General features: G+C 36.9%; 1 protein-coding gene across 7 annotated transcripts in view; it reads right to left on the minus strand.

Moving 5' to 3' along the window:
• The window catches only part of SNCA (synuclein alpha), a 98,328-nt gene that overhangs the window by 62,916 nt on the left and 15,050 nt on the right, over positions 1 to 20,362 (minus strand). For all 7 annotated transcript variants that reach the window (XM_081118558.1, XM_081118557.1, XM_081118561.1 and 4 more), the window contains exon 4: positions 19,771 to 19,913. In XM_081118558.1, coding sequence (XP_080974684.1) covers positions 19,771 to 19,913 — 143 coding nt within the window. The remainder of the gene's footprint in view (positions 1 to 19,770; positions 19,914 to 20,362) is intronic.

Consider the following 20,362-nt stretch of genomic DNA (forward strand, 5'->3'; position numbering starts at 1 on the left):
AGTAGTCATGAAATCTTTTATTTTATTAGATTCTTGTCCATGTTTTGCATAACACGACGGGCAGTCAACTGAGTATAGCCTGTGCCCTTTATTAATAAATCTTTATATAAATCCCACAAGGGTTTCTCTAAAAGGAAACCTGGTCTGCTAAATATTATGCACCCTGAGTTCAATTTTATTAAATTCCATAAGACACTACCAGACATATTTTTGAGACTTCTGTATTTCCAGAGCTATTTCTTCTCATGTCTGCTATTTCATGCTTTATTTGTAGAGTATGCTGTTTCTCTCCTTTTCCCCTTCAGAAACTCTCTCCACCCTATTCTCTTGCTCTATACTCTGGGAAGATGACTTGTATGGATTACATCAGAGTTTCTCAACCTTGGCGCTAAAGGCATTTTGAACTAATACTTCTTTGTCATGGGAGGATGTCATGGGCATTGCAGGATATTTAGCAAAATCCCTGGCCCCCATCCTCTGGATGCCAGCAGCGCTCCCTCTCCTCTCCCCCAGAGTTGTCACAGCAAAAAGTTTTCATGGGGATCAAAATCACCCATTTGAGAACCACTGGGCTACATCAATGTACTCCATTTCCTTTCAGTTACCATATGTGTTGGCCAACGGAGCACCAGGAAGGTAAAATGGGGAGTTAGGAAAATAAGATTAGGTCACTTTTCCCCCATCTATTTACTTCTCTGCCAGGTCAGTGCAGACAGGCTGTTACTCCATAGATCCCAGCTCCTGTCAGGGAGCCACCTTCACACAGCGCTTGCTTTTTCATGTATAGACTCACTTTCTCTCTCCTCCTTCCACATACACCCTTGTCCTGAGAATCTGCCCCTGTTCCTTTAGGCCTAGTGGCTGCAATGGTGCCTACTGTTACTACTGTAGTACATAATTTCTTCTGTTTTTCCTAACTCTATGCCAACTTTCATAATTAGTGACTTAAAAGTCTCTGCAAATTACCTAATTTATGTACACCATCTGTTTCCTGCAGGAATTATCATTAATACAGGGTAAGTACATATCAAAATATTTACAGAAATGCAAAATACCTAATAGTTATTGAGGTGTTTTCTCCATATCAGCCCCAATCATTGTGATGTTTTATAATAGAGCCTTATAATAATTACTGATTGATAGCTATATTGCTTTTTATATTTGATTTGATAGATGAAAGCCAGTTATGGGTAAAAAGATCATCAAAAACACTTCTTTGTTCTTATTACCCTCATGTAAAATGGGGATATGAATTTATAAGCAAGGGTGGCAATTCAGTGGAACTGTAAAACAGCACTATTCCAAGGGAGAAGTAATGAGATCATGAAGAAATAAGACTTTCACTATTAAATGGCTGCACCTTGTAAATGAGCAGGGAGGCATAAATAGATGTTTGTTCATTAGTTTAGTCATGCAGTCGCTCATTGAGTCAACACATTCTTGGGGCCTGTTGTTTTTGTTTCGGAAGACACTGTGCTAGATTCTGTGGAGGTCGAAAAGGTGATTAAGATGTAGTCTTTCTCCTCAGAAGAATTTATACTCTCCTGAGGTGAAGAAAAACAAGTAAGACTATAGGTGAAAATGACATTTGTACATTGAAGCACCATGACGACAAAGAGAGTATCCTCCGTGCCTAGAGAGGGCCACATCAGAGGCTCGCAATAAGTATTAGTAGAATGTGTCATTAAATGAAATCTGGAGGTAGGAAAATAAACCACGAGGCCTCCCGGTGCTGTGTGGGAGCTATAAGCACAGCATGTGTCCCCCAGGTTCTAACTGCATTCCCAGAGGATCTGATGGACATCAATCTTCCGTGATTAAATGGACATTTACTTCTCTATTCTGGCTTACTTTAGAAGAAGCACATTAATTAAGGATTATTCTCAAATTCAAATAATTTCCCATAAATCGCATATTTGCATGCGAGTCTTATCGAAGTGAAATACATGCAAGACAGGTGAAATGGTGGGAAGTAAGATTCCTACTGTACTGAGGCTGTATCTAATCTGAGCTTTACGTTGTTTTAAATGGCCTTTATTTTTTAGAGAAGCCTTAGGTTTACAGAAAATACAGAGTTCCCTAATACTCCCCCTACAATTTCCTCTATTATTAACATCTTGCAGAAGTGTGATACATTTGTTAAAATCGATGAACCGATATTGACCTGCTATAGTTTATAGAGTCCACTGTGTGTGTTGTCAGTTCTGTAAGTTTTAACAAACGTGTAGTGTCATGTATCCACTATGACAGTGTCATGAGGAACCGTTTCACTGGCCTCAACATGCTCTGTGCCTCCTCTTCATCCCTTTCATCCCTCTGTCCTTTCCGCGAACTCCTGGTAACCCACGGGCCTTTATACTGTCTCCACAGTTTTGCCTTTTCCAGAATGTCATATAGTTTAAATCCTATAGTATGTAGCCTTTTCAGACTAGCTAATTACACTTAGAAATATGCGTTTAAAGTACCTCCATGTGTTCTGCAGTTTGATAGCTCATTTACTTTTATTACCAAATAATTTTGTATTGTCTGGAAGCACCACGGTTTATCCATTTACCTACTTAAAAACACCTTGGTTTCTCCCAAGTTTGGGAAATTATACATAAAGCTTCTATAAACATCTGTGTGCATGTAAACTTTCCAGTCTTTTGGGTAAATATCGAGGAGTGAGATTGCTAGATTGCACTGTAAAACTATGTTTAATGTTACAAGGGACTGCACACTGTCTTCCAAAGTGCCTGCACCAGTCTGTGTTCCCACCGGCAACGAATGAGAGTTCCTACTGCCTCACACCCTCACCAGCACTAGGTGCTGTTAGCGTCTTGGATTCTCATAGTGTGGAGTGGGCTTTATAGTTCGCTAGCTATTTTATGGTCAGGCAAGTGGCCAAGAAAAGATCAGAGGACCAGAGATTCTGCTTTTATGTTGAAGCGAGGAGGAAATGTGTTGAAATTACAAAAAGGCTATATGCTAAATATAAAGACTTTTCTAGCAGTTAAGCTGTTTAGCTAATGAATAACTGAAAAGACTGATTTGCAACATACACAGAATATAAATCTTTCCTTGCCCATTCTTGCATTGATATCAATATTTTATTTGGTGAATATTTAAGTACCAGTGACTGTCAGTACCTGTTGTTAGCAATATTGAATAGCAAGGCACTTTCTTCTGATATGTACAAGCATATAGATGAGAATTATGTAATGAAACATTTGAAACTTTCTTGGAATATGTAGTAGTCTCTAGGATATAGTAGGGCAAGCACTGAACTTAGAATCAGGGGCCTTCAGTTTGTTCCATCTGAGTCACTCACTATACATGTGACCTTAGTTCATTGGATTTCTTGGAGCCTTGAAAATGTGTTTGTAAAATGAAAAGTATATTAGTTTTTTCTGCCCATCTTACTGTGAAGCTGTTGTAACAACAAATGACAACAACAAGCATTTAAAAACTATGCTGTGTATTTGACACTATGCCAACAATTTGAAAATCATAAAGTACTATGTAAAATATGGGGTATATCGGCTATGGCCTGACCCCAAATTATCCCACAGTTTGGCAGGGAAGCACACACTAACCACAGTACACCTGGATCACTATTGTAGATGGGATGTGACGAATGCCCTTTGGAATACCAAGGAAGAAGAGGAGGGGACTATCACTATTAAGCTCTTTGTGCCAGGCTCCGAGCCCACATGCATCACATGTGAACTCCACCACACCTCTGAGATATGAATTCTACTATCCCCTTTATATACAGATGATGTAACTGTATAATGAACCAATCTGTTCAGTCACACAGCTAATCAATACAGTGTAGTTCCATTTTTCATGGAAAGTTAGAGGAGGCTACATTATGTATCCTTATATAACTGTAGGGGCCATTTCTAGAACTCAAGCTGTGCCACATACAATAGGTTACTCCACAGCTCATTGACAGTGAGAAAATGTGGAATCTCTTTAAATACATGGAGATCCTTAAGAGGAAGATTCCTATTTACTCAAAAATTAGTTTTAGACATTGGTCTGGTGCTCATGTCGCTTGTTTTGTGGTTTTTTTCCCCTTATATCAACTGAAAAGATAACAGAAAAAATAAGACACACAAAACCTCGTTCTATTCGTGACCTTCAGTACCAAATAAGACTGAGAAAAATATCACATTTGTGGCAGATTTAGTATCCTCTTTGTCTTATTTTCATGGTTGCCTAGAATTTTAAAACCTTGGAATGATTCCAGCTTGATAAGGAGAAAATATATTGAACTAAGTGTCTAGAGTCTAAAACAGATCTGGGAAAACTACTCCTTTAGCTTTACTGAGATTTGTAAGAATAACTCTTAAAGAGATGCTATGTTCCTTTTTCCTATGATCTAAGAATATTTTTTATTCATTCTTGCATCCTAGAATATATCACAGCATATGATGCTGCACAGAAATTTATTAAATATTAGGTTAGTGTTAGATGTAAAAGGAGGTAGTGATGTAAACAGGACCTCATATAATATTTGTGGGCTCGCTATGTTCTGTATGTGCCTATAAGGTTACTTTTTAAATAATGTTGCTGTTAAAATTATTACTGGTTGCTATCTAGTGGATCACCTTCAACCTTCATTCAAAATACAATGTTTTAAAAAAATGACAGCCCGGCCAGGTGTGGCTCATTGGTTGAGTTCAATACAGGAATCAAGCGGTTATGGATAGATTCCTGCTCACAGCACATGCCCAGGCTCTGGGCTCAATCCCCTGTACGGGCATGCAGGAGGCAGCCAATCGATGATGTTTCTCTCTCATCGATGTTTCTATCTCTCTATCCCTCTCCCTTCCTTTCTCTCCAGAAATCAATAAAAAAAATTTTAAATGACAACTTAAAATATAAATGCATGTCTAACTTAAATCACATAAAGAATCTGAACTGGACAGATAAAAGATGACAAGTGTTAATACCTATGCAATAATAAGTCCTAAAATAACAGGTACTGATTCTCATCTTGTGTGAAATGCACCTGAATAAAACAAACAATGGCATTCTCAGAAACAATGCATGTTAGAAAAGTTAATATCAGCTGAGTACATTATAACCTTATCATGATAACCTACATTATAACCTTAACCTAATCTCTCTCAGTGAGATATACAGAAAACAATGTATCTCTAACAGGAAAACTTCAATGCTGTGTTAACTGGTGATGGCATTTAAAATATTTTAAAACACATTCCGTAAAGTAATAAACTCTAAAAAAACAAATCTTCTTCAATACTGTGAAAAGGAAGCATACAGAAAACAAAGTAAGAAAGGAATATTTAGAATTGAGAGAGAAGTTCATAAGAGCTAGCATGAAAAGCAGGTTGAAAATCAATCTGAAAAATGAAGACTATTGGTATATAATTAAAGAAAAAGGGGGCTAAGTTTGTGAAAAGCACAAATAAAAAGTGCCCTTCGATAGAGGACTGGATTAAGAAGATGCAATACATATACATTATGGAACACTACTCAGCCATAAGAAAAGATGAAATGCTGCCATTTGCAACAACATGGACAGACCTTGAGACTATTATGCTAAGCGAAATAAGTCAGTCAGAAAAATATAAGAACCATAGGATTTTACTGATATGTGGGATATAAAACTGAAACTCAGAGGCACAGACAATGGTATTGTGGTTAACAGAGGGAAGGGGGTTGGGAGAGATGGTAAAGGGTAAAGTGGGCCAAATATATGGTGACAGAAGATGATTTAACTTTGGGTGGTGGGCACACAATGCAATATACGGATCATGTATCATAGAAATGTGCACTTGAACCCTATATAATCTTATTAACCAATACCATGCCAATAAATTTAATTTAAAAAGAAAATAAGGAGAAAAAAATTTCAAAAGCATTTTTAACAAAATTTTAAAATCGATTTTAAAAGAAAGATTAATCTCCATGACAGTAAAAGACATGTGTTTAGCTGGTCTGGGTTCAGTTAAAAGTCTGAGTAGAGAACAACTGAAATGAAAGTTTGGGACTGAAATAATTCCACACAAAATACAATGAGTAAATCAAACAAAATTTGGCATGCTGATTTACATAAACAATTTTCCAACATTTTTAATGTGATGGGGAGTATCAATTCCAAGCAAATATTCACACCGGGCAAGAAAAAGTGAATACAATCAGCATCCCTGTAGCTGCCATTACTTCTTCCTTTGTGAGGCAGAATGAATGGGGCCCCAATGGCCTGCTTGAGGGCTCTTCCAATTTTACTCTATTAATTAGAAGAGGTCTGAGACTAGGGAATGAAAAGAGCTGTGGCCCTCAAGTCATCTTGCTCACACAATTTTCACTGCCGTCTAGATCTGAGAGGTATATTTTAGATTAAGAAAGAGCAAAGATAGGCCTAATTTTCATTGAATGGGAAGCTAGTCGTAATTTTGCTGTAAGTTATCTACTGATTCCCTCCTACAGAGGAGGAATTGTTAAACCAAAATGGTTTCAACCAGATCAACATTACAGTAGGCAGAATGTATCTGTTGCTTTGAATGGATCTTCGTTTGTTGTTAAGATCTGTTGTACCCCAAAATAGCTCCTGAGATCAGAATTTTTTAGATACAGCAGCAGAGTCTGTGGATAAAAGCTACAAAGCCTTCTTGAATTTCGATCAATATTTAGAGATGACTGCTCTGCCTCACAAAAGCTAACTAGTCTTTAATGTTTTTCTCTGCTTCTAATGAAATCTTTATTGCTGCAGTATTCCAGAGGAAATAAATAAAGGAGCCTGGTATCTCAGCCAGTACCTCCCAGAGGCCCACACAGCTGATGAGGCCTGGCAGTAACAAATGCCACACCATGCCTCAGTCCGCAGCCTCTCTCTCCCTCTCATCTTCTTGCAACTCAACACTGTTACATTCCTTGCTGAGAAAACACACATTTCATAGCTGTCATCCTTGCATAAAAGGCAGAAGAATGGGGGAATTCCTTTGTCAATCTGCCTAAACATTTCATTGTATTATTAATATATAAATTAACGAGAAAGCACTGAGCATGCATTTGGATATAAAACAAGAGAAGTTATTTTAGAAGGCATTACTTTCAAAGGAAAACACATGGTGGAGAGTCAAGAGCAAAGGATCATCCTTTTCAAGAGCAATTGGAAGCTTCCTGTCTTGATATTCCTAATCTTCTTTCTGGCATTTTATGCTCACCAACTGCCTAATATTAGATGCATGTGGTTCTGCCCATCTGTCCAATAGTCAATATAATTTATGTGGTTTACTAGGAAAATATTTCATGGAATAGGACTAATGTATAGTGATAAGCAGTTTCATGACACACAACATTTATATCATGAGTGAAACAGTTGTTTTGTTCTTAAGGAGAAAGTTAATTTCATGTGTCCACATACAATCAAATACATTTTTATAAAAATGTGGAAGCCCTATCCAGTTTGGTTCAGTGGTTAGAGCATCGGCCTGCAGACTGAAGGGTCCCAGGTTTGATTCCGGCCAAGGGCATGTACCTCAGTCGCAGGCTCAATCCCTGGCCCAGGTAGGGCATGTGAGGGAGGCAACTAATTGACGTGTCTCTCTCACTTCGATGTCTCTCTCTTTCTGTCTCTCTCTTTCTTTCCTGTCCACTCTCTCTGAAAAGCAGTGAAAAAAATATACTCGGGTGAGGATTTTTTTAAAAGTGTAGAAAAGCAATAACTATTATAATACGTATGAAAGATGTAAGTAATTTTATTAGAATAGGTTCATATTCTACAATATACTAAGTTACTAATGTGCACCAAAAGCACATGGAAATCTGGGAATGAATGATATCGTTGCCATTTTATAGTATACTGCATGCAGTTTGTCTTCCAAAATTAAGCAGAGGTTCTAGGCAATCCATTTTTTTGTTTTTAAAGAAGACTATATCATTTATCTTTGCTTTCAGAAAAAAGAAACAGTCTACAATGAAATGAATATAATTTATTTTTCTGCACTTACTGAGTATCAGAAATGTGCTCAGCAGCCCTGAAGAACATCAGGAGGCCAGCATAGCTGGAGGGCAGTGTACAAGGAGAAGAGGGAAAGGACACAAGAACTCAGTGAGGGCTAGATATTGCAGGGCCTTTACATCAAAAGAAGAATTTGTATTTCATTCTGTGTGTAATAGGATGCCATTGCATGGTTGAGAGCAGGGGAGGAATGATTCAGGTTATGTCTTACAAGAATTACTCTGACTGGCTGAGAAGAGACTAACTGGGATGTATGTGTGGAGGCAGGGAGACCAGTTAAGGGGCCAGGGAAGGAGTCTTGGTGAGAAATGATGAAGGCCTGGCTTAAGGTGGTAGCCGTGGAGAAGAGAGATATGGTAAGATCAATGGTGCAATCCTTGTTATGTTTCAAAAAACTTAGGTCTTAGGTCCAAAAATATAACTTATTTTAAAACATGACACTAGGCACTTGGGATGATCAGACTCCCTAGCTTCCTTTAAAAAAAACTAGTACCTATTAACAAGATGATATTCAGAGGTTATAGGGAAGTCTAAAGAATATAACAGCAGCCCCAGTCCCAGTACAAAGTCTTTGTTTATATGCAAAATAAACTATACACTGTGGATAGGATTATCTAATTTCAGTAAAATTAACATGACTACAGTAAAAAGTCTACCAAAAAAGTGTATTTTTACAGCTTACTATATATTATCATATATGTTAACAAAAACATTGAAAGGTTATTTCTAAGCACAGAAATTTTGGCACACTGTGGATAAAGCATATTACAACAAGAAAGGCCAAGTTTTGAAGATACATGAATATAAGAGGATGGCAGATTTTTTAGAGTCCAAAAGATTTATAATTAGATTTTGCAAAGTCATATTGTAAGTTTTTCAATGATTAGATACACTTGCCAAAAATGAGAAAGCAAATAAATTATTCATTTGGGCATTACAACCCATTACTCCTGAAAAATCTTGGTAAAATTTATCTTAAAATTTGGATTTGGTACATAGTATTACTAGATAGCAAAAGAGAAAATTGATGAAATGGTAGTATTTTAATTTGGTTTGATAATTGGGATCAAGAGTAATAAATGAAAGAAGTATACTCTAACCACATTTTTTTGAGAAATAATAAGAGACTATGAGTGCTATGAGATACCTCACTCAGAGACAGTCTTTCTTGAAACTTGGAAGAGAAGGTGACTGGGGAAGAAATCTTTAAGCAAGTTCTTTAACATTAACACACTAACACATACTGATCATGACTAACAGCCAGCTATCAGACCCTAGAGTGCAAGAATTTGGTCTTATAATATCAGTGTTTCTGATGATGCCTAGCAGAGTATTTTACACATAGTAAAGTTTAACAAATGTGGGTCACATAAATGAATTGATAAATAGGTGAATGGATAAATAGCAAATACTATAACTATACCTGTACTTTTAAGTACCTATGAAGCAAAGATAATTTTTTTGAATCAGTTGAATAAATGTGAGTGGGAAGTGGGACACCAAGAAGAAAAAATAGCATCTTCAAGTGCTAATTATGCTTAAAGCAGCAGAATGCTTAGTCACCTAAATGTCGAATAGTGTGAAATATAAATACTATTTATTAGGTTTTGTTATAAATATATACTTACTAAAGAAAATTTTATAAAATATAAGTAAGCAAAGGGAGATGATAAAATGTGATCCATGACCCAGAAATAGTCACTTGGTTGCAGTGTGTCCTCAAGGAAAAGGAGAAAGGGCTTTCGGTAGTTGTTATGATGCCTGGGGAGCACTACTGGCACTTAATAAGTAAGGCCTGGGGCTGGGAAACATCCTACAGTGAGACAGTCCCCCAAAGCAAAGAATTATTCAGGCAGAAATGCAAAGAGAGCTTGAGAAAAACCCTAGAGCCTGGTGCACTTACTTCGGATCTTTATATGTACATATGTACGGATGTTTTAAAAATAAAAATAGGTGCCCGGCTGGGCTTGGCTCAGCAGTTGAGCATCGACCTAGGATCCAGGCGATTGGGGTTCGATTCCCGGTCAGGGCACATGCCCGGGTTGCAGGCTGCAGCTGATCAATGACTCTCATCATTGATGTTTTGCTCTCTCTCTATCCCTCTCCTTTCCTCTCTCTGAAATCAATAAAGACATTTTTAAAAATAAAAATAAAAATAGGTTATGCTATACAAACTGTTTATATTGCTTTGTAATCTGTTCTTTTCATTTAAGGTAGTGAGAGCATCCTTCCACTCCATTAATTCTTCTTCTACACCAACATTTTAATGGCTGCTCAGCATTTTAATGGCTGCTCACCACTGTATGGCTCAATCATAGTACATTTAACTAAGTCCCGATTGTCAAACTTCTAGTATTTATTTTCTATTTTCTATTATAATCAATGCCGGATTGAACATCCTTATCTTTAAATATATGCTTATTTAAACTTAGAAGTAAAATTATTAAGTCAAAGGATATGCATAATTTCAATATAGATTTTCACTATGTCTGCAATAACAGTATCAATTTACTCTCCAGCCACAATATTAGTGAATGAGTGGACATCTCGTAACATAAAATTGCTGAAATGTGAAACTCTGGGTAATAGCTGATCCCTTCCCTACCCCACATTTAAGTAGAAGGTGCAATGATTGCTGGGAAATAAGCTCACAGTTGAGACAAAAAACCTAAATTCTTAGCCAGACACTTTCATTATTTTTCCACCAGTAAAGTATAAAAAGAAAGAAGGAAAAGAGGTTTTTAGGCAAAGAGATTTAAAGGAAAGCACTAGTGGAGAACTGTCTCTGTGGAACAGGTGGTAGCTCCTGAGGCTGGAGATGTCTGTGAGCAGGGCAGGCTCGTGTCCCGTTTCCCGGTGGGCTGCTGCTTGAGGAGCAGGACCTGCTGCTTTTCCCAGTGTCAGCGCAGCGTGAGCAAACCGCCACCCAGTCACAGGGGGCTGCCATACCACGCTGGAGAATTCAGCTCGCTCCCCTACATACCCTGGTTCCTCAGAACTGAGGCTGGAGTGGCAGGGATTCCCAGGTTTCTCATGAGCCCAGATCAGGCCTTGGAAAAAAGAGTAGGCCGGGGCCAGCCAACAGAAACATGGAAAATAAAGGCAGTGAATGACAGGAGCGGTGGTTAGCCCAGACCCGAGGTGAGGAGGGGACCAGCCAAGCACGTTTAGACCGTGTAACATACCCCATCGGAGAGTCACCCCAGCACATTAGAGGCTACGCGTAATGAAACCCCCATCGAGAACACAGATGCTCTTGTTCACAGATCCCTCTTCCTTTACCCCTTGCAGACATGCGAAAGTGAACTGGAGGAGAGGAAACTCTGAGTTCCTATTGAGCTCTGGCAACAAATAAATCTTGAATTTGATTGGATATTTACACAAGTCTTTTACACTGGAGATAACTAAAATAAGATTAAATACAAGGTCTTAAAGATTATAAACTAGGCCTTGGTGCTCATCATGAAGGTGTCAAATTCAGATGACCTTGGAGTTGTTCCTTCTCTGGAACTGTTCCCGTTCTAGAAAGTTCTGGCATGGAAAATCAGCTTGAGGAAAAACCCTCTGCCCTCCTTCAGATTAAGGACTTTCCTGCCTTTGGGTTTATGATAAAGGAGCCAAGAAGATGCCTCGGCCAATTTTCACAATTGCAAACTGCTTAGACCTACCCCTGTCTAGGTCAGAAGGGAGCTTTATGGGATTTGGCACAAAGGCCTCCTATGACTGAAGAGGGTAGTTTCTTCAGCCTTGCCCCAAGGGATCTTACAGAAAATGGCTGTAGAAGAATAGGATATGGAATGCTGAGTCCTCATAATCTCTCTAAATATCTCTAATTCAGGACCTAAAAACCAGCCATTATTAAGAAAAGGAGGAAAAGAATAGATGGGTCAGTTTCAGTTAGCCCAGGTTATGTCAAACCCGTGTTTCTCTGAACACCCAGAAGTATTCTCCCGGGGCTTGGCATCAAAAAGGCATTAGGCAAATAGTACCTATAAGCCTAACATATTAAGGCTCTCAGATTTTTTTCAGTTTAAAAGAGAAACTTTTTTAACTTTATCCATATTTCCCCAGATCATTTCTTTCTAATTACAACATGTATGTAATATTCAATGGAACCACATTACTTTGGGAAAATCCAAGGACAAGTAGTAGTGTGACTTCGTTTTATTTAGTTAAATAAAGTGGAACGTTTAGCAAATAGCTTTTCACTCTCTGTGTTATATAATTTACTTACTAAAAATCATCAGACTATCAACAGATATGGAAAAGACTTTCTACAATCATTTATCTAACACAACTCTTAGAGAAAAGTGAGACTCTTCTTAGCAAAATATTTTAACTGTATAATGCATTACAGTTGATTGTTTATCTTTTGTCCGCATTATTTCATTTAATTGGCACTCTGACTCTGCAGTGGCTGGCCAGTTACAGATGAGAGGCTTTGGTGTAGAAAGGTTAAATGAGTTGCCAGAGGTCTGGCAATGTGTAACTGAACAAATTAAACTAAAATTCAAGCCATTAAACACAGACTAGAAACATCTGAACTCATTTAGTCCAACACTTTTATTTCACAGATGAGGACATCTGTGCTCAGAGAGGTGAGATGACATCATCCAGGACAGGGAGAGAACAACTTGGAGGTGATTGGAGGTGATTTGCTATTATGGATTGTCAGCTGATACCATTCCCTTGTAAGCAGATAGTTAAAATCTATTTGATTTCCTTAAATTAAAAGTTCACATTATTCTTCACTATCCATGATGCTGCAACTGAACTTATTCTTGTGAATTGAATTCCAAATAGATTCATCATACTGTGTTAGTATGAAGAACACAAAAGAAAGGTGAGACAGTGGCCACCTCTAATCAGGAAGATAAACTACATATTCCTTCTTTTTATTCTTTCACTTATTCTTTTAATTATTTATTCAGCAAACATAATTTATGGTTCAGTGTTCTTTGCATTAATATATTCTATAGTCTTAATAAGAATTAAATACTATTTTGGGGATATTTATAAATATCTGTTAGTGACTCTAGAATCACCTGATAGAGAGGTATTTAAATTGTAACTTAAATATTCAAATGTTCAGTAAAGATTTAATAAAGTCCTTATAAAAGAATTACTTTATATTTGAGGTGACAAACTACTCATTTTCCCCTCATAGAACAATTAGTTGATGAGATGGATCATCCAACTCCAGTTCCCATAATTATGTATTTGCATGCAAAATACAATTGGCATCTCATTTACCTATTTATATTTCTTTGAATTCAAGTGAACATATTTCTGTACTAGATTTTTGTATATTTTGAATACTTGAGAACCACAGAATCCCTTTTTCTATTTTTTCTTGATAAAGCAAATGCACCATCAACTATCTCCTTGAAAAATAAATAAATAAATAGAACCTAATTTTTTGAAGCAGGAAAAAAATCAACTTATTTCTTTCTATTTAGGAACAAACAAGTTGATTATCATTGAAGTTTGGGGTAAAACTATTGTATGTTATAACATACATAAGCACATTTTATTACCTTTATGACTGTAACCTAAATATTAATGGTATTTTTCCAGGTTTTCCATTGAACTACAATGTGAAAATATGACTCAGGTGGTAATAGAGGTTAAAAAAAAAAGAGCCACCTAAGTTTGAATTATCCTACATATAATAGCACCTGATTAATAAAACACTATAAAAATATCACATCCTCTTTATATGTGAAGGGATGTTTTATCAATAGATGTTAGCACATGCACAATGAAGATGGATTCATAAAATTATGATCATTGCTCTCACATGGCATTCAGCAGAATTTTAATTCAAGTTAAGCATATATGAAGTAATAAACCAACTGCACAAATATGATTTAAAGCTGTTGGTGTGCCTTGAAGCTGTTTTATCATACTCTTGCTATAACGCATTCCTCTAACAAACACAACTATCACCACAATCAGTTCTTGGAAGACTGAAATTGGATTTGTAGTCATGTATAAATGGAATGGTTGTAATACTTTAAGATTATTAACCACTGGTCTGAGGACTTGGTGGAAGTGTTTCATTTTTGTGTATGTCTAAACAGCTAAAATATTATGGCACTTATTTCTATGTGTATGAGGTATTTCATAGCATACTGACAAAAACAAAATTTGAAGTGTATTATGTATTGAAAAATAAGTCTCATTTCTAACAAAAACCATTTTTTCCTATGATGGGTATATACTTGCTACAAAACATACATGTTCTCAAAGACAAAAGATGTTTCCTTTCCCCAGGGGTAAATATGTCAGTCATCACCCCCAAACTGCACATTTCTTGAAGACAGGAGCCATCCATGAGTCATTCACTTCTGCATTCCCCACAGTGCGAAGCTGAGAGTCCAGCATATATAAAGTACCAATTAATGATTGAATGCTACTGAATTTAAAATAAAACATAACCATAAGCCTATGTTCCTTACCTCTTTATATATAATTAAAGTGTACTTTCCTATTTACAACCTTGCAGGATTAAGGGTCATTAGGAACCATGACTCATCCATCCCCAGCCCAGTAACATATTATTAGATACAAAGAAAGTCCATCATAATGGATGTGTTTCTCAGTGGAGACAGTATAGCTACATTAGTAGACCAGACGCTCCCATGAGTATAAAATATTGATTTTTCCATATCGCATGTCAAAATTTTACTGATTTTACATATATTTTGAAATAAATTATGTCAATTAAGTTTTCTTCTTTAATTACCACATTGTGCTTTAATCAGAGATTACAATGCTATTAATAGTATATGCTGTTCCCACTAGGAATATAAATCGGGCATTTCATAGTGCCATAAATCTTTTAGTTTACATATAAATATAACTAAGTCATGTTGGTTATCTTCTGAGATCAAGCACAAAGGCAAGACTCAAACTTTTAATTATTTGGGACACTATATCAATCATTATTAAGTATTTAAGGAGAAAGTTTACTGTAAAATAAAGCATTTCACTAATCTTGACATCTCTAATTACCTTCTTATGAACGATGTTAAGATTACTCCTATGATCTGTGCATGCTTCTTCAAAGAAATCTGAAAGGTTGTCTGTGACCTTTGGCTTATTTGTGAAGTCAACATATAATGACTTAGCTGATGGCAACATCCATCATCTGATTAATCATTTAATAAAAGGGCCCAAAATGCTCAAGTGTTTAAAAATACATTTCCATCAAGCTAAACATGATAGCTCTAGTAAGTCAAAGGAATCAAGCAGAAGGATGCTTAAATGTTGTAGATCACAATGTCAAACCTGACATTTTCTGCCCTGCTTTCTTTTATTCATCAAGCACACACTTGGTTAGCTATTCTCTTGTGAATTATGGCAGAATTACAGAGTACGCAGACATCTATCCATCTGAAATCAACATTTTTCTGTGCTGGGGATACTAAAAATCTTTTATAATCTGACCTAATTTCCACATTGGCACAGTTCAGAAAACTTCATTCTGATTCTGAAGAAAAACTGGAGAAAATGGATGAACTGGGATATTTCAAGTACCCAAGGCTATAAATATTTTCTTGCATGAAACCTATTACTCTCTTTGTAGATGGGTCGGCGCCTAAACAGAATGTGATAATGAAGCTGGCTGCTGTACTATTTGTCAGGTAGCGAGTGGTTTTGTAGTTTATTCAAGACTTTCACTCTCTGTGAGCCCAGAAAATTACAAAACAACAAACTTCAGGGATATGAGGACCCAACACTTCCAGGGCATTCCAGGCAGAATGAAAGAAACACTCATTTGTTCAGCAAGGATTTGAGCAGGACCACATGCAAAACACTGCTGGGGAGTTGAGATGGAGCAAATGTTGTAGTGATGAGTTGTAGAGTTTGAACACAGTGGCACTATGGAACAAATCTTATTGGAATTACTTTCTATATATAATATTACTGGAAGTAGCAAATCACCTGTTCTCAACAGACATGGGAAACAAATTTTCTCTGTATAATATCACTGTTTATTTGAGCTTAAAACCTGAATACCTCTGCAGCAATGCATTTGTGGTCTGTTTCTACTATGCCAATCAAATGAATGAGCTTCAGAAAATGAATTGTTTGGTTGATAACCACTTGTGTGCTCACAGGTAAAAATACAGATCAGAAGATGTATTATTCTGATGTATTAAATAAAGAAGCTAATAATATTTGACAAAACAAATTCTCAAAATTCAAGCCATCTTATTTGTCCTTTGATAGTTTATAATTAGAAATTATTACTAAGAATAGCTTCCTTTATATGATCAAATTCACAAAAGCGCTTAGGTATGTGTGGTCATATCTCTCTGTTAACATCAAAAGGAGACAGAATACACCAAATTTAGCATGTCACAAAGAGATAAGTTTAGGGAGGGAAAAGATAGAGGGTGGGGGGTGGGAGAGAAATAAAAATGAGCTTACTAGAGCTCTTGGTTTAAATACAAACAGACCAAGAAAAACGGGAAGGAAGGAAAGAGGGAAGGAAACGAGGGAGGGAGGGAGGGAGGGAGGGAGGGAGGGAGGGAGGGAGGGAGGGAGGGAGGAAGGAAGGAAGGAAGGAGGAAGGAAGGTAGGTCACCATTCTTGCGATGGCCAACCGTGATGTGGCCACAGTGCACAGCACTCCTCTAGCTTCTTCCTCCTCATTTCCTCTGGCTCCAGCCACAGCCCTCTTTGATTTGCCATGGTCCCCTCAAACCACATGAGATTTCCTCATGTTTCTGCTTTTGCCTGAATGCTTCTCCTTCAACTCCTGCTTGTTTACTGTCTGTGGGTCACTTTTTTAGATCATTGCCTCCTCAGGGAAGCCTTGGGGATGCTCCCTCTTACCCTGACCCCACACGAGCTGGTGAAGTCACCTTTCGGATATTCTCGGCAGTCTGAGCTCCATCGCATTTATCACAGTTAATGATTACACACTTACTGTCTGATGATTATTATTGATCTTCATCACCAGACTATAAGCTAAATGAAGAGAAAATCAGGGTCTGGTTTTCTCATTATTTTAACCTCAATATCTAGCAAAGTTCCTGGCACACAGTGAATAAGCATTATTTCTTAAATGAAGACTGAGTTTCTCAGTGGGGTCAGTAACAAATGGTTACAGCAACAATAAATTGCTTATTTCCATTCACCAGAATCACTCTGATCAGAATTTGAATAAAATTATTACATATTTTCTAATAAACAAATTTAACCATTTTATTTAAACTCCCTAGATTGTTTGACATCCCATAGATGTGACCACAATGAAAGAAGTTTATTGGTATCTTCTTTCAGTTACAGAAATTCAGAACTTTACTGCTAAATTGGGCTTCAACACAATTTTCTACTATAGTTTCCTCATTAGATGAGAAAGTCTTAGGAGATCTGCAAAAGGTCATCCAGCCAGTTAGTGACAGAACAGGGATGGAAATTAGCCATTTTAACTCCCAGTTCAATGGTTTTTTTCCTACAACTATGCTGCAATTTCTAGGTTTTATGGCTTTGTTTTCGTGTTAGAAATTTGTAAGAACCTATAAGTAGCCATAAGAGAAATATCTCCAAATGGTTAATTTTGTCACAGCATTTAGATTTCTGCTTTAAAAATATTAAAATAAATAGCATTATTTTAGAAGGGCAAAACATAAGCCCAATTTTGTAAGAAATAAAGTACTTTCGTGCCTTATTTGCAATTCACATTGTATGCTTTAAATGGGGGGAAGGGAGATTACATGTTTCACCGGTTTCTTAATATTCTAAAGCAAAGAATTTCTCCAGTTAAATCTGGTTATCATAAGTCAGTTTATAAAAACCCAAAGGAAGCTAGGTTTTGAGGAAGTGGCTGGGGCACAGACATAATGGCTGGGAAAATACCACTGCTATCCAGCGTGTTACAGTTGGCTATGTGACATTGGACTAACTTTCCCCTGGAGATTTCACTTTCCTCACCTGTGTAATCAGGGGATGGGTCTAAATCACAGGCTCTATCTGTTGACAGGCCTCCATGATCCCACTAAGCCTTTTGGTGTATGTGTGTATGCTTTTGGAAGGAAGAGGGTCCACAGCTTCATTTAGATTGGCAAAGAGTCTGGGACACAAAACAGGTTAATTTTCTCTGTACTAATATCTGAAGTCTCCCCTAGCCTTTGAAATGTAATAAAGCTATAAATGTAATTATCATCTCAGATAGAAAAGAGTGATTACTATAGTTATTAGCACAAATAATATAATTATATGAAAAGCATATCCTTCACAAAGGACTACTCCCATTATCAACCATACATTTAAGCGTTAGCCGAAGAACTTCACTAAAAGCCCAGTCCAGATTTTCCATAGTTAGCATCTATTGTCCCAGACAATGGAACCCCATACGGTAAAATCTAAATATATCACCGGTTTTTAGTCTTGTCTTTTTATTATCAATGTTTTCATGATCCATCAAGGTAGGCTGGCTACATAGGATTACATGGAGTGGAGGAATGCAGAACAGTTTGCCAGCAAATAAAGCTATTTTCTTGCAGTTTTCAGGGTATCTATTTCAAAACTAATTTGATAATAACTTTTGGTTGGTCGAATAGCCACAGTTACTATACTATCTCTATAATTATTAACGACACAGAAATGAAAGTCACTCTGCGTATTTACTTATCTCCTTCTTTCCTTTCTTCCTTAATATAATAAATATTCATTACTTGTCTACTACATGTCAGGCATGTTTTTGGACACTTGTAAAATATCAGTGAGCAAAAGATATTCAACCCTCATGGTGCTTATATTTTAGGAGAGGAGAAATAAAATAAACAACATACATAAAAAATAACTTATTTACTATTTTAAAGGTGATAATGCTCTGGCAAAAAAGGGAGAAAAAGTAGGGAGATTAGGACTACAAGAGGTGAGAAGAATGGTGCCAATTTTAAACAGGTGCAGGCAGGCTTCATTGAGAAGTTGTCATTTAACAAAGACTGGAGGAGATGAAGGAGGTCGCCAAGTATATGATCTTAGGGAAGATCTTTTTCAGACAGAGGCAGAAAACAGGGCAAGGGCATGCTTGATTTGTTCAAGGGATAGCAAGGAGGCCACTGAGGCTGGGAAAAAGCCAAAACCATTCTGCTGCTGGGGTCATGAAATTTATTAAGTTTTATCTTCCAGTTGACACCTTGTTTTCTATTACCTACCTGGTTAAAATGAGTCATGGTACCTTTTATGTAACTGTACTAGAGTCACAGCTGCATGAAAGATGCAGTCAAATTTCTTCTGAGAATTTTAAAACCACCCCAAAACCATGATTTCTGGTTATACACTTTAAGTACCTCAGTTCCCACAGAGATATATTTGGCAATAAACTGTTCCATGGTATTTAAACATGCCATTTAATAGAGGATGATGTCATTAGAAAGAAATCAAGTAAATGATCCTCATTCTGAAAATTTTGAAATTGTGCACAATGTGATTTGTTACATTCCAATAAAGAGAAATTCCAAGGTTCATAGCCAACATGAAAACACCCATTCTTTCTGAAATGTCACTGTTCCTTTGACATTTATTACATTGTTCATTTCATGAACTTTCTCCCAGAAAGTGAAACAATCATGATTATTGTACAATCTTCATGGCATTTATCTGGGTTAGCACCTCAAAGAAAATACCCTATAAAGGTTGTACTTTTTATAATGGGGAGGGGCAGTCAGCCCTCCCCAAGTAAGCATCTTATTACCGCCTAGAGCCTTGCATGGAAATGCACTGTGAGCTCACAAGCTTACAAATATAACATAAAATGTATACAGCCATACCTTGCTCAACTGGTCCTTTCTGCCAAAGCCAGTAGCAGCTGCAATGTTCCCTGCACCCTCCACTGTCCTCTGCGCAACTGCTGTCACCCCTGTCACCACCGCCTCTCCAACATTTGTCACTTGCTCTTTGGTCTTCTCAGCCACTGGGATAAATCAAGGGCAACAACAGATTAAGAGATGATGGAAGGACAGCAACTTAAAATAATTGTACTTCCACTAGCTGTCAAGTTCTAAAGACCTATATTTACACATACCATAGACACCTGAGGAGTCAGAAGAAATAAAAGCTATAGAGATTTCAAAGTGAGCGTGGACCCAAATATTGAATTTTTGCTAAGATATTTTGTTTTAATCACTAAAAGATTCTTCAAGTTTAATGATCACAATTTTAGAGCCATGAGCCATTGAGTTTGGTTTACATTTTATTAAGGAAAGTTTACAGAAAGCTTGTGTGCAGGTGCAGTTATAGTTGTATCAGACTCAACATGAAAATTATTTCTTTTTTTCAGTTTCAGTGCCAATTCTTTTGTTTGTTTGTTAATCCTCTCCTGAGGATATTTTTTCCATTGATTTTTAGAGAGAGTGGAAGGGA

The sequence above is a fragment of the Miniopterus schreibersii genome (genome assembly GCF_964146895.1).
Source record: "Miniopterus schreibersii genome assembly, chromosome: 1".
NCBI classification, from domain to species: domain Eukaryota; kingdom Metazoa; phylum Chordata; class Mammalia; order Chiroptera; family Miniopteridae; genus Miniopterus; species Miniopterus schreibersii.